We start from the raw sequence: 21,393 nt of genomic DNA on the forward strand, positions 1-21,393 counted from the left end.
CATCTCCAATCAAGTATAGAATAATTTGTTAGTGAAAAACAATGTCAGTTATCTCACTAAAAACAAAATAAATAGTTTATAATTAAAAAAAATATATTTATCTAATAAATAATACTAAATGTAATTAATATATAATTTAATAATAATAATTTGTAATTTAACATTTAATCATAAAAATTCTAATAATAAAACTGAATTTTTGTATAAAATACAAGTTTTACTAGGAATTTGGCCCGTAAAATTTTTAAAAAATAATACGTGGCACGCTGCATAAAATGGTTAAAGACCCCTGTACTATAGTCAATAGTAAAGTAGCAAAAAAAATATTGCTTTATTAGTTATTAAATACATTTTTTAATATCTCTACGCATAAATATATCTTTAAAATGCTCTGTATTTTGGCATTTATGGACAATGTTAAATTGAAGTAGTAGAAAAAAGTTTTTTCCGGGACTTAACTCATTATTGTGTCTATTAAAATATAGTAATTTATTTCTGAAAATAAAATGCACTGCTAAAACAAAATTAGTTACATTTTATAATTAATATAAGCAATAAATAAAAATATCTTTAGCAAATGTCATCAATTAATAATGTTATATTTGCTGCTTATGTATTCCTTGAACTATCTCAATAAAATGATAAACTTTGAACCGAAAAATTATTAAATAATCGGTGTATTTATATTATAAGTGCAATTTCTTTAATTTTTAAAATTAGAATTTTGCAATTCCTGTTAAATTATCTGTTTGTTAAAATCTGAAAAATTAAACCAATATCAATTATGAATGTATATTATATAAATAAAATTTACATCGCAGTTTTTGAAATAGATTATTGTATTAACTGTTTGTTAGGTTTTTTATTATTGATCAGTTTTTCTCAACTGCTTCTAAATAATATGTATTTTTTAATGTGATTTTTGTATACATTAATATCCAAGTATACAACCCTCTTGTCGGGTCTATCGGATGTCGTCAGGTGAACGTTCGAATGTCCACGTGTATAACCGACCAGCGTCCGTCCTTGACCGGACACAAGGCTGCGCTTCTATCGGTTGGTTGGTCATCACCTCCGTCGCGTATATTATCCTTTTGCCTGTAAGACACACCTTTACTATCATCTCCTTATATATGCTATCTGCTGGAATGCTGTTTCTTTTCACATCCGACCGAATTATGCAACCACAGACTGCTTGTATAATATGTGCGTGCGATGAGTGTGTATTTTCTCCTTAGGCGCACCTCCCCCTCAGGCCCCGGTCGAGCGTTTTACGTTTCTTTCTTTTCGAAAAACTATCCGACCTTGGCATACAGCTTAACATGACTAAGCAACGTCGCTTTACTCATAAATTATTTGAATTAATATGTGTGCGTGTGTGTGTGTGGTGTATATGTATAAGGTACACAAACGTATATATTTTTTTGAGTAGATTGCATAATACAATTATACGTCTCTTTCCATTTTGATTTGTTCTCCTGTCCAATAGCTATATCGCGAGTTTGCGAAATTATATACGACGATACCTAATGTCCGATGGGCGAAAGTAAATGAACATTATTATATTATGTATATCGGCTATGGATATCCAAGGTTTTTCGGCTTCATACATGGGTACAAATCTATGTCAAACGTTTCAAAGCTTTGACGGGTGAATCAATTATTTATGAGTAAACGTATACAATAAACTCGTCGGAAAATCATACGTATATGTGCTATATATATAATAATTAAAGGTCACTCCGAATGTTCACAGTGTGTACAAAACATATTTTGTGGAATCTTAGACAAAATATCTATAAGTGTTGTACTGTTGTCGTATGACCGCGTTCGCGGTGTATCAATTATGGGTTGCAGCTAATGCAAACAAACTATGTGTATACTCCGTGGCGTAAGTTTGTTAAGAAGAAATACGTATTACTACATAATATGTACCTACATATGTATACCTGTATACCTATACATAACACGCTCTAAAAAATTTAAAAATATAGAAATCTATCGTCCTCTAATAGCTTTGTGAACTTTATCTTATTTTCATTAATAGTTTATTATAAGGCGAATGTAAAGTTAAAAACTTAAGTCTGCAGTATAGTCAAAACTCAGAAATTGGGTATTCGCTTTCAAAATAGTTTACCAAACGCTAAAATTACTTTTCTATTACACTTATCTATTATAGTTTTCAGTTGATAATACATATATATATTTTTATTTGTATTTTCTCAAATAATAATCCTAAACCGTGAAGTTTAATTAATTTACTCAACAGTTTTATACCTAAATTATTTATAATTTAGAAAAATTTTATTTATATTGATTAATGATTATCTTATATATATATTGTATTTTGTTTATTTATGTTTGTTGTATTACATAGTAGGTATACTAAAACTTTCATCTCTAAATTAAAATTGTGATAAAACTTAATATTTCTGTAAAAATCCTTGCATTTAAAAAATTTAAATGATCTAGAGTTAAAAGTTTTGAATTATTGAGGCCCTTTAATTTTTAATAATTATTTTGTTTTAATATTATGAAATCAATTTTACTGGATAATTTCTTAACCACTCCATTGTTTACTAAATATATAAGACATAAGCCGGTACTTATGTGTATTGCAGCATTTTTCTTATTTCAAACAAGTATGTTGTTTGATGTTTCTATTGGTTTGTCTTTATTATTTACATAATTAATTCCTTGAAATTATATAAACAATACAAATTATAATCAAATGTTTGGAAAAATTCTTGTTGTATACTTGCAATATAATAGTATACAATGTTGATTTATAATTAACAAGTTCATATAAATAAGTGCGTGTATTATATTAAAAATGTACATGTGAAATCCACACTTTAAACAATAAAATATTATTATTTATTACTCTACTAATTAGTAAATAACATTACATTTTTGGGGAGAAACTACATGAGAAAGTTTGTTTGTTTTATATTTAATTAATTGATGCTTAACATATACAGCCTGATGGCGTCAACTAATGTTATTGTTATGACACTTGTACATTTTCTACCGATTGAGTAGAAATAACATTCAATTTCTTTATGTATTTTAATTTCTTATACGAATAAAATTACATAGTAATGTATATTTAATTTCAAATAAATTTCCATTAGACTAATATTTTATTTATCTTAATTGTATTCACCTTTATGTACTGGAGTATAATTATTACAATTTATAGCCTCGCTTATAACTATTATTATATTATGTACAAATTCTAATTTCTTAAATGAATGTTTATTGATTTTCTTTTCAAACATAATTCCTAGTTTTTGAGCTACATTAACCTTGGAACTCATATTTTCTGGAAGCATTTCATAATGGTTTTTAATAAGACATTCTTTTGTTATAAACTTTTTTCAAAAACATATAAATAAAATAAAATATTTAAGTTTTGTATTCTTATATATCATAAATTTAATTTTAATAAGTCTAAACATTTCACAAATAACATTTAAATTTTATATTTTTGGCTATGTTTTAGAAATCTACATCAAATAATTCCATTAGTCTTATATATATATATAAATCAATGTTTCTGTCTGACCAATGACCATCATATTATTGTATCATTATCTTCGTCCAAGGGGGGTCATAAGTACACGGTCATCTTGGAGGCGTAACCGGGCGCTCAAGTTAGGCAACTCCTATTGCCTCTAAGACGTAGATCAACCAATGGGAAATTATATGTATTTATTAAATTTTTTTCAGTCTCTCTTTGAAAAGTAACGTATACGTCTGGTTTTTCTAATTTATGAATAACAGCTATAAATACTATAATTATTATAGAGAAAGTATTTTTTGGCGTTAACTGTCTATAGTAATGCACATTACATCTATAACCCTATTAGACCTTAATAATCAATCTGCTGTCCTCTTGATTTTTAAACAATGAAATATAAAACTCTTATCCCATAAATATTTTTTATTTTACTTTTATACGGTCATAAAGTTAATACTTTTAATTTAGATTAATTAAAATCGTATTTATATGAATAGAAAAGTAGAAACAATAAATACGCGTTAATATCTCGAGTACGTATTTATGTTAAACGTAGCATTAAAAAAAAATTTATATTATAAATAAAAATAGTTATGCGTTTATTTATTGTAACAAATGTCTTAACTGTTTTGTATTTTTATTTTTCAGGTAGCCATGGCTGGTGATTATATATTGGCAGTTACATCTATGATGATCGCCAGACTTAATCACAATGACGTCACAATCACGCTTAGCCAAGTACGTGTAATCTTGTTATTGTTAATATTAAAACAAACTTAAAAAATATCCTATACAGTATCGAAAAACGGCACAAATTGAAAACTTTACAGATCATCACTGACTTGGTTCAAGGAGAGTTCATGCAGCTCGGCTCTAAGGAGACTGAGAATGAAAGATTTGCTCATTACTTAACGAAAACTTATAGAAAAACAGCTAGCCTCATAGCCAATTCAGTAAAAGCTGTAAGTATAAAATTATATTATTCGATATACACTTATTTACAAATACGAGTAAGTATTATAAAATGAGGACCAAACAATGATTTTTTATTTATTTTAATTGAATTGTACTTTTAATAGTTTGGTACATACACGTTAAATTATGATTGAACTGTTATACTTATTTATACTTATAACGAACACGTTTTGTATTTAAATGTACATTTTTTAACCTATTTACCCCTCATACCTTCCCTCTAATATTTTAAATTGTAGTATTAGTAACTTTTCATTCTTAATTAAATATTTATTTACATTAATATTCTCGCATTGGTCGAAGTATATTATTCAGACCTAATATTTTATATTATGTGTCTAATTTGAAATTGTAAAAATAAAAATAAATATTTTATTAGACCTACATATTTATATCTGATTTGATTCAATGTACCTAATAATATACTAATGCAATAATAAATTTGTAAAATATCACCGTATATTTACAATTATTATTATTATTAAAAACCAATTATCGAGAACGCATTCATTCGTTTTCTTTATACCAAAAGCCGGTTAGCGTATCACCCTAATATTATGTTATTCATAAATTAACAACAACTCCTGTACAATTATTATATTATCTGTATTCAATATTCCAATCGGACTTGGCCTTATTTCCAAAAATAATTGCCACGGTATCGTCCGTATTCGGGATGTACGTTGAATAAATCCTCAGAAGCGTATCAAGTATTTTGCACACCATTTATTTTCTATTATAGGCCATCGCATCGGTGTTTATATATATGTATGTATAATATAATACATATGTGTGTTTAAACGCTAAAGAAAACAATTACATTACGTATTAATTTTCGCTATACTTTCTTGCTTTTAACGAACGTCTCAGATTTAATTTCTTTTAAACGCCTGGCTGAATCGCAAGGACCCGTTGAAGGAATATATAGAGCACTCAGATGGTAAAACTGGACCGAGATAATTTGTTTTTGTCGAGTCACTCGTCGTGACAATGTCCGGTAAAACTATAATATGCATCGGACGCTGCAAAAGTAAAAAAAAATACGTGTTCAGCCATAGATATATAAAATATATTGGTATTATACACTCGTAGGTATAAACATAATACACATATATAAATCTGGTGTTACGTAGGCTATTTAAAAATATTTTATCTACAGAACTGAATGATGAACGAAGTATGTACGTAGGTGTATGCAATGCGTGCATAATAAATCTATGTTTTTATCATCGATTGTTAGTTATTAATTATTAATAAATATACGTCGTGTAATATATGTTACGAAAGAAAGCGAAATTTACTTTACCTTATAGTGACGGCATTGCCAGTGGGTGCACCTTACCTTTAATTGCCGCATTGTATTAATAGTATTTAGTATATGCGTATAAAATTACCACGCGGATTAATTAAAACATCTTATATTATACACTTTAAACATAAAAATTCTCTGGACGTACCTAAATTATTACCATATTGTGTCATAAAAAGCGAATTCCTCTAGTGTGATCCCGCAATGGGTATACGCGTACATACATACTTATAAGTTATAACTAATTAATACCTTACACTACATACCCATCAATGACGCATTATAATATTATATTATAATAATATATAATATAATATTACCTATATGTACACATTTTTTTCGGCACAATAATTATTATTATAATAGGTGCTGTAGCTTTAGTTAACAAAATGTCTCGAAAATACACAATATATATATATTTATATATTTATATACTATGTATGATGTATGTACCAAGAAAAAAAACGTTTCATTGCGAAATGTATATGAGATTTTTTTTTCATTCTTTTTAAATTATTTTATTGTTCTATGCTAATAACGGAACGCGTACTTATTGTAATACTGTTCTATTCAGAACACGAGGCGCTATTGCGAGAGGATACTCAGAGAAGCGATTTTCACGTTTTGCACGGTGTATTCGAGTCTAATATAAGATCATTGAGCCGTCGTGGCTATATATAAATTATTAACGTACTTAATACACTTAACGACTGTATAACCTACATCTACATATATACACAAGCCGACCGGGGTCGAGTTTGTCTGTGCGAAATGTTCATCAGATAAAATCACTGGTATAAAAAGAAAACGCCTTGTTTGGTCTATTATTTTGGTTATTATAGAGAAAAATAAAAACCTCAGTGTTTTTCGCGCACTGATAACGTATTAAATATATACCTACTAAGAAAAAAAATTAGTATTTTTTTCCATAGTTTTCACTGTTATTATTCATCGTTGCTGTTTATTTCGCAGGAAGCAATGTTAGCCGGCGCTGACGACCAATTGGTCGATGTATCGTTCGAGTACGGTCGCAACATAGGCCTGGCGTTCCAGCTGGTCGACGACCTTTTGGACTTCGTGTCCAGTAAAGATGCCATGGGCAAACCGACGGCAGCCGATCTGAAACTGGGCTTGGCCACCGCTCCAGTACTGTTCGCCTGCGAAAAGGTAAATATAAATTATAGATACTACCTACTAATTAGTTATTACACATTAACTTATAAACTTAAATAAAAATATAATAATAAACCTTATTATAGTCACCCCAACTATTCGATACTTGGCTATTTTCAAAATACCATACTCGATCTATATCATATTTTTAAGAAACGCGAAAACAAATATTTTATTTAAGTATTTACCTATTTAAACGAAAATACACTTCAAATTAATTTAATTATATAATAATTTTAGCTCTCTAATTCAGTGATAATTATCAACTGTTTAAACTGTATAGTATTTAAACGAACATATCGATAATGTTTAGTCATTAAACCACGAAATGAATGAGGGACATTATAAGCAAAATTAATTAATTCATCATTATTATTTTTTTATAATAGTATAGATTTTTTATCATTCCTTAAAATCAACCAATTCGTAAATATATATTATATATATATTGGCACCACATGTTCACCATAGTTAAACATTATGTATACATGCCGGTCGTTAAAATTGTACGTTATGTAAATCTGAACGACCCTGTACTTTAACACAGTAACCTACTACCTTATAATTATTACGGTTCATCGATTAAAAGCATACCCAAAGATCTTTCCTTTTACTATATATTATACATAGAATTACAACAGATCTTCGCCGTCGTCCCAAAAAATAACACTAGTTCTATATGTACCCTATTATTATATAACCTAATTTCAATGCCAATATAACTGGAGTGTATGTTTAATTTATATATATTATCAGATCTAAAATTATGCCCGAAAGGGTTAATTTAAATTTTCAATTTTTTAAATGTAATGAGTCTGGTGTCTCTTTTCTCACTTCCTGATTACCTAAAATTATATAATTATTTATATATTTTATGTGTATGTAATGTCTTAAAATTTCGTTTTTAAGGTGCATTATTCAAGGGCGGATACAGTGGTCCTAAACGGGGGGGCAATTTGTTAGTTATCAACTAAAAAAAGGTCATAATCTATTTAAAAAAAAACTTTGTTGGAATATATGATACTTTTTTGTGAACGAGGGGGGGCAATTGTCCCCATTGCCTCCCCCTTGTATCCGCCCTTGGCATTATTATACACTTTCGATAATGTACATTAAATCATTAAACGTCCTCTAACACGTGACACTTACTGTTCTATATCCTCGAAGGTGTTGGTGACACGTCAAGTTAGTGGTCAATGTCATTTCATCGCCAAACTAGCTGACATAATATATATTATGCATATCCTAGTGCTGGGTTTTTTTTTTAAACAGACAATCTTTTTTTAGTACTTTTCAATATTTTCGATAAATAAACAGTAAACACATATATATCATTGCTATATATTTTTTAATTAGCCGTACCTTTTATGTATTCTATTAAAATTTCGTCATGGCACATTTTACAAATTTTCAATAAGTTAGGATCATTAGACTAATTGGGATTGATAATATGATAAAATTAATGAGATTATTAAATATTTTACATTATAAATGTACAGTAGTGTTATCTATTATTATTTATTACTTTATATGTAGGTATTAAAATAGGCATACAGTAACTAAGAGTTTCAAAAGTTATTGAACACTTGGTATACGGATTTGGGACTACCCGGAAATTAAAATAAAAAAATACAAATAATCGTCGTTTATTAAAATCGGCAGAATTATTACTGTTGATGTCGCTTATCGTCTTCGCCTCGCCTATGCCAAGTTTCTTTTACCAAAATATACCTAACAATAATAACTACTTTCTTGCGACCAATGGGATTTCGCCGGAACCAGCGTACCTGCCCGTGTATTATTATTATTATTTTTTGTGACCGTAATCCATCCTGCACGACAAACCAGTTGGTCGGGTTGTAGAATATGTTTTTCTCTTTTATTGCATCAACAATATACTTACAACTCCTATGTGGTTGTGTTTCTCGTGCGATGTAATAATTCCGGGGCAGAACGCAATCAATTGTGTTTAATAATCTCACGCATTTCGCTACAGACGAATACAACACATATAATATATATATACATAATAATATATTGTAATATTATAGGTACGCGTGTGTTTAATATAAATATACATATACGAGAATGGGTAGTTGCCAGTTGGTAATAATAATATTATGCGTTGTTTTATGACGCGAACCTGATGCGCGCGTTGCGTTGTCGAAATTCAGGTTATGATTAGAGGTATGTCAGTGTGTGCGTGTGTGTGTGTTCGCCATCGTAGAATGTATGCAATTATACAAAGTAGGTGGGTAATAATTTATTAACAAGGGTCATCGGCGGATCGTATCTCCGAGTAATTTAATTACTTTTTTTCGTAACGTTTCATTTTTTTCTCCGCCTAGGTACTAACGTTTTATTCGCCTCGCAACTGAACGGTGTAAGCCCGGCTCATTGTCTTATAGTATTTTACGTATTTTACGTATATTATTATATAGATACTATGAACAAAAATTAGTAGTTTTCTTCGAAATGCTTCTTCGCCAGTTAAATCCGCAACCAGCACGTATCACGATTATCGAAGTTTCTACTTGACAACTTAAAAAAAAACTTGATCATTTATCCGCTGTATTGAAAAACATTGAATGATTTATATGTTTTTGGTGGTCACTAATCTAATGTATCAAATATAGCGAAATCAAATTCGAATATGCTAAAAAATACGGTTTATCAAGTAACTCAAAATCGATTGACGAATACTTTTTATTTATTTGTTTATGTTTGAAAGCATTTACAACTATAACAATTAAAAAAAAAAAAATTGTATTCAGTCCAAAATAACATATTATGTCATTATGTTAATTCATTCATGTCAATTCGTGTACCTGTATTATATAATATTATATAGAGCGATTGGTGTCACAATAATCAAATGTTATGTGGGAGAGGGAGAGTCAAATGATTTAAACCCCCAAAGACTGGATTCCAAAGGCATTATTCTTCATTTTCCCGATGTATGCAATTCGCGATGTCGGTGCGAACTATAGGTACCGCAGTCGGTCCGTGAATTAATATCGGTGACTTTTGACGTGTATCGATTGTACTGCATCAGGATTTAGGGTTGTAGGTCGGGCTTCATTAAACTTGTGTAGGTTACTATTAATTATCGCTGAGAAATTTTAACGATACCGAAACCTACTCGACTGCTCAATATTATATCCGTCCTCTGCAAAAAAACGGTTGATATCTCTATTTGGTGGCCGGAGACGAACATGATAAATATTATTATATACCTGATTTCAACAAAGTCGATAAAAAATAAATAAAATAACGGTTTGTAAGCCGTTTTTAATATATAATATATAAGTAAAGTATTAAAATTCACTCGGACTCGATTTACCGGTTGATAATTGATTATGTACCCAATCGTTTGGGACTCGATTTACCTGGCCCCGACACGACGCTGCTAAATCAGTGGGTTACGCGGGGAAGGGGCGATTCGTGCGCGGTATGTGTATTGTGCGAAAGTAAGACGACCGCGCCTAACCTAATTACACTAACGCCTCGATCGCAGACATTCGGTACTTATATTACCATCGAGGGCGGCACATTATTTGAGGGACGTTGAGAGTTCAAGTTATTGTGAATGCTTTACAAAATGAATAAGAACTAAGGAGTTAGGTGATTAATATTGTAATTAAATTCGTGTTCAAATCATTTTATTATATTTTCATGTTTTTTTTTTTGTCACATTCTTGTATCATGATACTTTTGATGACTTCATAATTTATGTAGGTCTGTAATACCGTAAATAAGCGCATATTCAGTCTAAAACTTGAAGATGCGACAATTATTTACTTCTTGATTACTAATCCAGATCTTCAGTATTCACAGTATTTAACTACTAGTCTGGCCATAAGTGTTATCAATCATGTACTAGTAGGTATAATTTAGTAAACAATATATACTATTATAAAATAGGAAAAAATGACAAACATAATATCAGTAATAATAACAGTCTTTGATATAAAACAAGTAAATTAATACCATCAATAAAATTGTCCGTATTATTTCAATCAATGCTAATATTTATTTGGTGCCTACTTATTACTATTAAATATAATATAACAAAGTATAGACATCTAAACTGGCATAATCTCATAAACGCAAAAAAAATGTACTTGTACATAACATTTTATACTTATATGTTGGTATATATATATATATATATATTAAAAACATCATAATAAACACTTAAATGAATGTATAATATATATAGAACAAAAGATTTCAAATTTAAGTTTTAAGGCAAAAAATTTAAAAAAAAATTATCATTCACTAATCAATGTATTCACGATATACGTGCCTCATCGTTTGTGGGCTGTGGTTTTGGTTTTAGCGCTGCAACGGGTCAACATTTTCGTCAGTGAATCGCGTATATTACGGCAATCGGCCGCCGCAAAACGCTGCAGTTTCCAGTGGTACAATTCGCGTCCCTCACAAATCGCACTTATAGAACATAGTGTCGATATGTTATATGTCTCTTCGCTTCTCTGTTATCACTCACCCCATAAAAGTTTATTGGTTTCTTTTTCTCCTCTGACGTCTCCATACAAATCATCCCGTTTCTCTGGTGCACCCGAAAACACTATGCTGTTTCCGGCTAGCTAAGTGTGTCAATTCTTCGGGTGCTAACGTCAACTGCTCGAAGGATTATCTTCCTCCTTTTGACTGCTGCTGCTGCTAATACTGCCACCACCATGATCTCCGACGCTTCTGTCACTCTTAACCAAAATTTCCGCCACTGTTGCGAGACATCGATTTTTTGACGTATACATCGCGCCCTTCACTAGTATTTTAAATTACTTATAGTCTAACAATGTAATTTTCTTGGCCGACAGGTCCACTCGTACCCGGGCCGTAATCTCGTTGTCTACTTCACGAACTCTCAATGGGTTCACCCGCCACAAGATATAGGTCAGTAACGGGGACTTCGAGTCAACCTCGCTGGTGGGTTCCGCACTTCCGCGTCCTTCGTTTGGAACAACGTGTTGTGACTCAAGTATTAGCGAATTAAATTCCGTACATATTTTGCTACTCGTTTATGTCAACGGACGTAACTTTGACGTTATCATCTCTCTCGGTGCAGATTTTATTCTTATGAACTGGCGTTCTTATTTTTACCGCCTTATTGATTTTTAGGTCATTATAGAGATTCCTATAGTGAACTCCGATAATTTTGCGAATTTAGCAAATATCCCGACCGTATTTCCATTGTTTCATTGAAAATTAAAAAAATATACGAACTTATAGATGAGTATAGTTGTTAATATAGTATATAATATATATATATATATATATATAGTGTATAGTTGGATGTACAGCTAGTTAAGTAATTTGTTTTAGTAAGTCATATATTATGATTAGTTTCAAACACTTAAATAATTGTCCCATGATAATACCCCAAAATATATATAATATTTTCACTCGTTTAAGACTATACACAAATTATTTACCATAGTAGTAGCTGTAGCAATAATTAATAGTTATAATCGCTAGAGATTTAATTAAATTACAAATTTGAAATAAAAATATCATCACCCACAATAACAGAACAAATGAAATTATAGTATATATACAAAACATTAATGATGGGGTTTTAAAACGCATTTATTTTTATTTTTACAGAATTTTTTGTAAATATATATAATATTGTTGATAAAACCTATTATGTGAAATCACTAAGATATAAATGTTTTTGATTTTGACGATGAACACAATTAAGTTATACAAGATAACGGTGGTAGAGTAGAACACTACAATTGAAACCATGACTAAACAAAATAATATAATTACATCATATTATTAAAATAATTGACGAAAAAAAAATAATATTATTTTATTTTATTTTTACAGTACCCCGAGTTGAATGCCATGATAATGCGGCGGTTCCAAGAGCCAGGCGATGCAGAACGTGCCTTCGAGCTAGTACACAAGTCGCAGGGTCTTGAACAGACGCGGTTCCTTGCCAAAAAGCACTGTCTCGAGGCAACTCGTCTGGCCGGCAAGATTGCTGAGTCACCGTATCAAAAGTCTCTGTTGGTCGTACCAGACCTAATAGTAAATCGCATGAAATAGCTAAATTCCCTTTGCTGCACATCGCTTTAGGGTACACAGATAAATGTGTACGCAAATTTTTAGATTCAATAAAAAAAAAAAAAAACGTAATGGTGAACCAGTTATTTATATTAAACTAGTCCCAATTATTCGAAAAAAAATATATAATCTATATTATGCTAACGATTTAATTTATGTCGTTTGAAGTTAAATCGTCCCGATTCAAAGGCACACTTATTTTTGTTATTATATTATTTTATTTTTAATTGTATGATTATTATTAGATTTAATTACATACTTTCGTTTTTTTTTTTTCCAACGCTAGTACTTAACAACAAAATACCATCATATTATCAACAATAAATTAATTTCTGTATCACCGTTAACGGCGGTCAATAGACTTTAATCACAGTACCATATTTATTTATTAATATGTTCTCTATATTTTTGTGTTACCCAAGAATTTTTTGTTTACTTAATAATTTAATGGACAAATTACATATTTATACATATATATATTTATATTTATAAAATATATACAATTAATCATAGTTTTCTATACACTATAATCTTATTTTTACAACGCACAAATTCGTTTAAAAAATATATATTACAAAAACTTACATTTTGTTACTTTTGATTATTATGATGTTATAATTAAGATTATAGTGTATCAATTAATTTTGTTCTATGTATCGAATCAAGTATAATTTTTATATTATTAAACAAATAAAATTCAGTACAACTGACTAACAAGATCGTATTTTTTCTCCACATTTTATTTTTCTTAACTTGATGATAAAACAAATTGTAAATACCAAAGAAAATACATTATTTTGTTATCTATAAAAATATTATTTTATTAGTTTATGATTTATATTAATTTATTTTTATTATTATTATTATCTTTTTTTACCATTTAAAATTACCATTGTGTATAAAAAAAATTGTTTAATTTTTTTGTAAATGTGTTGTAAATCTGCATATATATATTTGGGTATTTGGGTCTTATAAGCATATTAAAAATAATATTTTAAAACAACGTATTTACTTTATTTTTAACACTTACTTTAGATTTTGATAATAATATTTTGTTTTGTTTATCTTTTCTGTGTTAACGTGTATTTCATACATTGATGACAAGAATATTTTACACACGTAAAATATATTTTATATTAGTATTGATCAAAAAACAATACCTATATAGTCAACACATTTAAAATAATATTCTTGATAGTATTAAGAAATACATCAGATTATTCAACAAAAAAATTATTAGTAGTGTTAATTTTGTATTTATTAATAATCCTAAATTAAGGGCTTTTATATTATTTAGTAATGTTAATTTAGTTCAGATTCTTAGTTTGATATAATTTAAAGCAATGAGAAATTGAACTAAATTGTATATTTAATTAAATTATAAATAATATTAAATTTAAGAACCTATTTATTGTTTTGCTAAACAAGAATTTAACTTAATATAGTTTTTATTAGTAAATTAAATACTTAATAAAATATTTAGATTTGAATTTATAATATTTAAAAATCTAGATAAATTATTTTAAAATATGTAACTATGATTTACAAAATTATTATAATAATTTTTAATTCTCTGAAAAAGTATTTACTTCAAAAATTATGTTAATTGTGAATTATAACACTGTTTACTTTAATTAAAGTGTTCATTCTTATTTTTCCCTTAATATGGAAAATACATTTACAAACTATAGCATATACTACAAATAATTATCTAAAAATATATGTCTGAAATAGTAGGACCAGTGCCTATTGTGGCGATGTAATCGTTGTTAACAAAATTAAAAAAATAATAAAAATAAAAATGTTGGATACGATTATTATGTTGTGTGAAAAAGATATACTAGCTAAAGTTAATAATGAAAATATTAATGATTTAGCTATAACAAGCGAACATTTAAAAAAAATTCTTTTGTTTTAGTTTATAGATACTTTTAAAAATTAACTAAAAAGACCACAATTTATAACAAAAGTTATATAAAGTTAGGTTAGATTTTTATTAAAAAAACATGGAGGATGTAAAAAAGGAGGTTTATTTTTAAATATCCTTTTTTGTTTATAAACAATATACTTTAGATCTAAACAGTTAATCTAATTAGTTCCAGTCCACTTCTACAAAATAGAATCAAATTAATCCCTACAACCCTAAAATGATTGCCATTTCTAATACAACCATAGATTCAATAAAAGGTATTAAAAATATAAGACCTTTTATTTTTATATAATTGTTATTATTAGATAAAAATTATTCACATTATAACTTATATTCAACAAAATGCTGTTTTAACAGTATACATGGTAAATATATTAAAAAAAAAAAAAAATAACGACAACAACAAAATATATGCATAATATACTAATATGAGAACGTAAAATGAGTGGTAAAAATATCAAATCACAGACAATTCAAATTGTTAAAATGTTAATCAGATGGAATAAATTAAGCAAATGCGACATTGTATTTACCGTTTCATTTGTTTCAATGGATTTTTTATTGGTGCCCCTTGTATTTGTAAGTCAGTTGAATTTTCTGTCTTACGAAATACTTTCATAGTGATGGCAGAAGCAGGAGGAGGTAACAATGGTCCTCCATCTGGTGTTTCAGGTGTAAGCAATGTTTCAATTGGGGTTGTTGTACTTCTCACAACATCTTTACCCATTTCTATGATGCCTGGACGCGAATTAAGCATTCCACACAACTGTAATCAAGATTATGTAATTGAAATTAACAACTTTATATTATTATACTTTAATTTTTTTTACCTCGAGCATTCCAGTTAAAGCTTGTCTTGCCTCTTTATTTTGAATAGGGACAACTGGATTTAAAATGGAATGATACTGCAATAACTTAATTCTACACAATTCAAGTAGATCCTAAAATTACAACAAATAATAAACATCCAAATTGATTAAAATATAATATTTTGTATTAAATTATAGTTACATCTGCTGAATTTCTTGTTGGCCTTGGTGAATAACTAATGAGTTTAGTTGGCCTAGAACAAAAACAATGTATTTACAAGTATAATATTATTCATAATAAATGATATAATTATATGCATTGTATTGTATTGTAAAAGAAAAAGACATATTAGAATTAAGCAGATTGTTATTTGTCAATAATATCAATTTAATAAAAAAAATAATTTCAGTCCATATAATTTGGGAAAAATAACAGTTTTGTTAAATTAATTCAAGATCTTGTATGAATCATTTATTATTAAATATTTGATTTATTTGTTGTTAAATATAAATACTAACCGTTCTGGCTGGTGATCTATAATATTAGATTTTATGTTGTCACTTTTGTCATGTTTGAGAGAATTTATAATAGACGGCAATATATACATCTGAAATAAAATAAAATTGTAACAAAATCTATCAAACTAAAGGAATGACATTTTGATTACCTTTGGATCAAACATATACAAGGCATATTCAATAACAGTCATCACATCAACATGTGGATATCTCATTAAATATTTTAAACAGTCAGTATTATCACTTTTAAGTACTGAAAATAAAATTAATTTAAAGAAATGTTTAATATTAAAAAAAAAACATTTGAATTATTTTAACTTACATTGAATTCGTATAAGGACCAACATAGCCACAAAAATATGATTAACCAATGCAAAGTCTTGAGGTGATGTAGCAAAAATAGCATCCCATAACACTAATAAATCCATTGATGAAAATTCTCCTCCAAACAGTAATCTTAACCATCGTCTAAAAATTATATCAAACATTATTCCATTGGAAAAAAAATTAAGTGTAGTTAATTATAAATTATAATAATCTACTTACACTCCAAAAGTAGTAAATGAAATATCCAGATCCAATAAATGCCCATATAGTTCTGGGTCATGTTTTGTTAACATTGTTTCACGTATTTTGGACAGTTTTTGAACAACTTCACTATTATACGTAGAACTCTAAAACCATTAACAGATATTAGATATAACAAAAATGAGAAAACAAAAGTTTAAGATTTAACAAAAATGAATATAAACTCACAGTCTTTACATGCTCAGTTGGTTTTGGTGCAGATACAATAAAATCGTTTACGTTATAATAATCCTTCATTATTTCCATTATAATATTAAACAGAGAACTAAAAGTAGAAAGTATTAAAATCATCTTTCAACAATCCAGCATGTTATCTTAAAAACGTACAATATAGACTATGTTACATGGAATATTTACAGAATTAGTTTTGTGTTATTAGATTTTAAAGGATGTCAGACCCACACGCGACATAGTAAATTTGCATTCAGTAGAACCATTTAACCTTATACTGTTAGCTTTAGCATAAAAGAAAGTTAACTAATTATCAAACTTAAATTTAAGAACATTATATGTTTTTTTAGATGATAGATGTTATATGTTTGTAAATCGGAGACAACAAATATATGGTTAGTGTCCTCCTAAATCCCAAGTTTGATAAAAGGTCAATTCGCTTTAATATCAAACCCAACAACACAAAATTAGTTTTGCTAAATAAAAATTTTCTACATAACACATTTCTAATACAGATATAAAACAACAGGAGTGGCAATTTATAATAAAGCACTTACTACGCGTCTGCTTCCAAAAAGGCAGGATCAAGGATTTTCTTTATTAAATCGCTAAAAAATAAATAAAAATATTGGAACAAATCAAACATTTTAAATTTAATTTAATTTACCTAACATCAGAAGATGACTGTTCCAAAACATGAAGTAATGCCTGATGATCACAATGCAGAACAAATAATAATGGCGCAAGGACTTCATGCATACCCTACATAAACAATAAAAAATATTGACAAATACTACAATTTTAGTATAAAATATAACTGAAAACAAAATCCAATAATGTTTGACATTAATTTTATAAAACTGTTTTATAATTGATTAATAAATTACAAATATTTCTATTAAAAATAAAAAATAGACTGTTTTAGAAGATATTGGATTACAGATGTATAACAAATACACCAAATGGTAACACATATTACGTTAAAATGTCCATGGCAAAAAAGTCAAAAAATAAATTAAAAGTATTTTTTAACAATATAATTAAATTCCCAAACAACATATATCATTTTTTAAAACAAGATCTTACAAAGTTTATGATTATACTATAGCAAATATCAAAATTTGGACCATATTATGATATATTGACATTAGTCATTGACATTTGTAAAACACAATTTATTATTTAAATTGTTGCATATTAAATGTTAATTTAATAAGGATATAAAAAACTAACCAACCCATACAAGAGTATAATTAAAGGCATATTCACAAAGCCATACAAACTTAATCTTACAATTGAAATTCATTAAAAATATATATATATGTACAAAATTCTGATTATACTGGACAAATCTGATTTTTTATTCAGATTAAGCGGTAGCTTTATTTTTATCATTGATTCAGTCCTAAGAGTTGTATATGTAACATATGATGATACAGATTATGCAGCAACTAATGTGCCATAAGTCAGTGATACCGAAGTTGTGCGAGATTATATTAATACATTTTCATGGAAACATGAATAAATATTTCATTATAAAAAAAGTTAAATTCAAAGGTTAGAGTACAAAAAATCTATCAAATGATTAAATTGTGTAATTATATTATACAGTTTAGCAGTATATAACATAAAATAAAACACTTTTTATATATTTTTTATCTTGTATTTAATTTACACATTTGTAATTTATATTTAATAATAATATATAATATTTAATTGTTTAATACAGTTTTGTGAATCAGTATATTATATTACTATAGATAATATTTTTTAGATCTACTTTAGGAATTAGATTTATTTGAAACGGGAATTTAGAATTTTAGACTTTGAAGTTTAAACCTTAATAATCTGAAATTTAATCTGTCAAATATGCACTTTTATACTGCCTTTATTAATAATAAATAACAATATTAAAGTGCACACTTAAATATTTTTTAGTTATGATTGGAAATGTTAAATTATATAATGATAAAATGTTTTAATCAGTTATAATAGCATTTAAAAGGAATATAAAATTGGTTGTTGTAATGTACCATTTTCTATCTACAAACATTTGTTTACATTTTATTTTTTTATTGCAAAACATTTAATATTTAAAATGAAGTACAGAATATGATGACAAAATTTAAATTGTTGAATTTACTTTTCCCTAAATTATTATCCAATTATGTTATTTTTTTTTATGTATTGGTCAGTATATGGAAATACTTATAACTAATAACCCCCTAACTATAGATTAGGTCTTCATATTTTAATTTACAAATTTTATTTAAACAAAGTTCTAACTATAATCCAAAATAATATGTTAAAATATCTATAAATTATTTAATTTTAAAAAAATATTCTGAAACATAACTAGTAAAATAAATAATGTATTATTTAACACGTACATGGCCACAGAATAACTTGGAGTCGTTTAAAAAAAATCAGACCAAAAAAAAATATATACCTACAATAAATAACACTAATATTGCCTCGAGTATCACTATCTAGTTGTCAGATTTTAAAACCAAGTATACTAATCAATTACAAAGAGGTGTTTAAAATAGGTAACCATCTTGTCATAATGTGAATTAGAATAAATCTTAGTCAAATAATTCCGTGAAGATGAAAGGACTCCATGTCAAGTATTCTAAAATGTGTTAAAACCTTGATAAATATATTTTTTAATCTATGCAAGTATTATTAATTATCAAAACCTTAACAAGTAATTAATTTTAATTATTACCTATCAACAAATATTATTAAGTGTTACTTACTTTAAAAGAAAAATATATAATTAAAATATTGCATACTTGTCTATAGCTCAAATCAGGATGTTCTCTTGAATAACAAAACAATACATCAATCATTATTTTACGAATTTTTTCTGTTCCAAAAAATTCAACTCCAGGGGAAGTTCGAACCACATCTTGTTCAATAATTTTCTTTAATTCAATGTCTTTAAAATATTGTTTCCAAATACTCTAAAATAAACAATTTTGAAATAAACCAATTAAATCAATTTTCAAACGTAAACAAAAACTAACAATCAGATCAAATTCTATGAAGCGACAAACACTGTTGACTTTATAGGCAAAATCAAAATTGATTTATTATTTGTATAATTTGATTGTATAATAAGATTTTGTTATATTATCAATATGCACTGTGTAAATTTAATGTATGATATCTATAAACAAAAAAATATTATCATACTTAATACTGAACTAAGCTCCCACATGAGAATTAAGATTTAACATATTATTATATGCAGAGGTTATCTCTCTATAGAATATTGTCTTAAAAATATTGAAGAGGGAAAAACAAACATCTTCATCCTGTGACAGTGGGTCATCAGGTCCAGAATCCTGTGTATGTGGATCATTGTAATGTGTTGATTTAATTTTTTCATACAATGATCGATATTTTTCAATAGTAGTCAACCATTTGGTTGAATCTGGTGGCAATATTTCTAATAAAAGACGCCAACACAGACTTCTAAATCTAGATGTCCGCAATTTGGCTTTGATAGCAGTGATCCGTAGTTCATCAGTGTTGGTGATATTGAATAAATATTTCCACTCAGTTCTATATTATTTTCAAGACATATAAATTAAATTATAACAAAAATTATAATAAAAAAAATAGTAGAACATACTCATATAGTTTGACGGAAACATTTTGACAATTATTATCATCACAGCAGTTCTCATCTACGTTAGTGTAAAACATCTATAATTTAATGACAAGTATTGTTTAATATAAATTAACTTTATTTTAACTAATATTATAATTAATTATTTTAACTTTATAACTAATACACGACATTAATGTATAAGAGGAAAACAATAACAATTTTTCTCATCATTTGCAGTCAAGATGAATATCAGAATACCTACCTACCTACCTGTAATTATTAATTTTACTAACTATATATTGCTGATCACCGCATTCACATTCAATTTAGCACGTCTAGTTGAGAAAGAAACGAATAACAATAATATATCAATAATTAAACAATGTACAATATTATAATGATCATTGATTGTTAAATATTAATTATTAATATGTGCTATAAAAGTATAAACATTTGATATTATTTTACAATTTGTTAGTAGTTTATTTATCACCATTCATCATTGTATTTGTATCACAGATATCACTATCTATACTAGTATAGATATCTGTGATTTGTACACACGAACGGTGAACGGTCACATAGATCCCTCGACAGCTAGATCCCGGTGACTAACACTGACGCAAGAGGATCCAATTGTCGCGAGATTAAAATGACGCATGAGGATCTAATTGACGG

At 27.6% G+C, this 21,393-nt stretch overlaps 2 protein-coding genes and 1 long non-coding RNA gene across 5 annotated transcripts in view; 1 reads left to right on the forward strand and 2 right to left on the reverse strand.

Annotated features, from left to right (window-relative positions):
• The window catches only part of LOC132922186 (all trans-polyprenyl-diphosphate synthase PDSS1), a 35,028-nt gene extending 20,946 nt beyond the window's left edge, over positions 1-14,082 (forward strand). The window contains exons 5-8 of the mRNA XM_060985557.1: positions 4,172-4,261; positions 4,354-4,485; positions 6,780-6,974; positions 12,840-14,082. Coding sequence (XP_060841540.1) covers positions 4,172-4,261; positions 4,354-4,485; positions 6,780-6,974; positions 12,840-13,061 — 639 coding nt within the window. The 3' untranslated portion in view covers positions 13,062-14,082. The remainder of the gene's footprint in view (positions 1-4,171; positions 4,262-4,353; positions 4,486-6,779; positions 6,975-12,839) is intronic.
• Positions 5,210-6,836, reverse strand: LOC132922187 (uncharacterized). The gene is made up of 2 exons (XR_009660992.1): positions 6,709-6,836; positions 5,210-5,520 (listed from the first exon to the last, which is right to left on the reverse strand). It is a non-coding gene; the product is annotated as an uncharacterized LOC132922187 (long non-coding RNA).
• Positions 14,083-15,321: 1,239 nt separating the features above from the next.
• On the reverse strand, positions 15,322-21,192 carry LOC132922185 (TBC1 domain family member 5). 3 transcript variants are annotated; one of them, XM_060985555.1, is made up of 14 exons: positions 21,009-21,192; positions 20,737-20,810; positions 20,408-20,666; positions 19,892-20,062; positions 17,764-17,858; positions 17,654-17,704; positions 17,094-17,190; positions 16,884-17,011; positions 16,660-16,805; positions 16,487-16,590; positions 16,338-16,426; positions 16,021-16,072; positions 15,840-15,950; positions 15,322-15,775 (listed from the first exon to the last, which is right to left on the reverse strand). In XM_060985555.1, exons 2-14 carry the CDS (start codon positions 20,808-20,810, stop codon positions 15,539-15,541), a joined length of 1,614 nt encoding a protein of 537 aa, XP_060841538.1. In that variant the 5' UTR covers positions 21,009-21,192; the 3' UTR covers positions 15,322-15,538. The 3 variants fall into 3 exon arrangements, with proteins under 3 accessions (XP_060841538.1, XP_060841537.1, XP_060841539.1); XM_060985554.1 differs by having other exon boundaries at positions 20,986-21,192; XM_060985556.1 differs by having other exon boundaries at positions 20,978-21,192.
• Between the last annotated feature and the right edge of the window lie 201 nt (positions 21,193-21,393).

Source organism: Rhopalosiphum padi, chromosome 2 (genome assembly GCF_020882245.1).
Source record: "Rhopalosiphum padi isolate XX-2018 chromosome 2, ASM2088224v1, whole genome shotgun sequence".
Classification (NCBI taxonomy): Eukaryota; Metazoa; Arthropoda; class Insecta; order Hemiptera; family Aphididae; genus Rhopalosiphum; species Rhopalosiphum padi.

Excerpts from the sequence above, each read along its gene's own strand:
- LOC132922185 (XM_060985555.1), bottom strand. The coding sequence starts at position 20,810 with ATGTTTTACACTAACGTAGATGAGAACTGCTGTGATGATAATAATTGT. Across the intron at positions 20,063-20,407 it reads CACTGTCACAGGATGAAGAT|AGTATTTGGAAACAATATTT; the intron begins GTTTGTTTTTCC and ends TGTTTATTTTAG. Across the intron at positions 16,427-16,486 it reads TGTATATGTTTGATCCAAAG|ATGTATATATTGCCGTCTAT; the intron begins GTAATCAAAATG and ends ATTTTATTTCAG.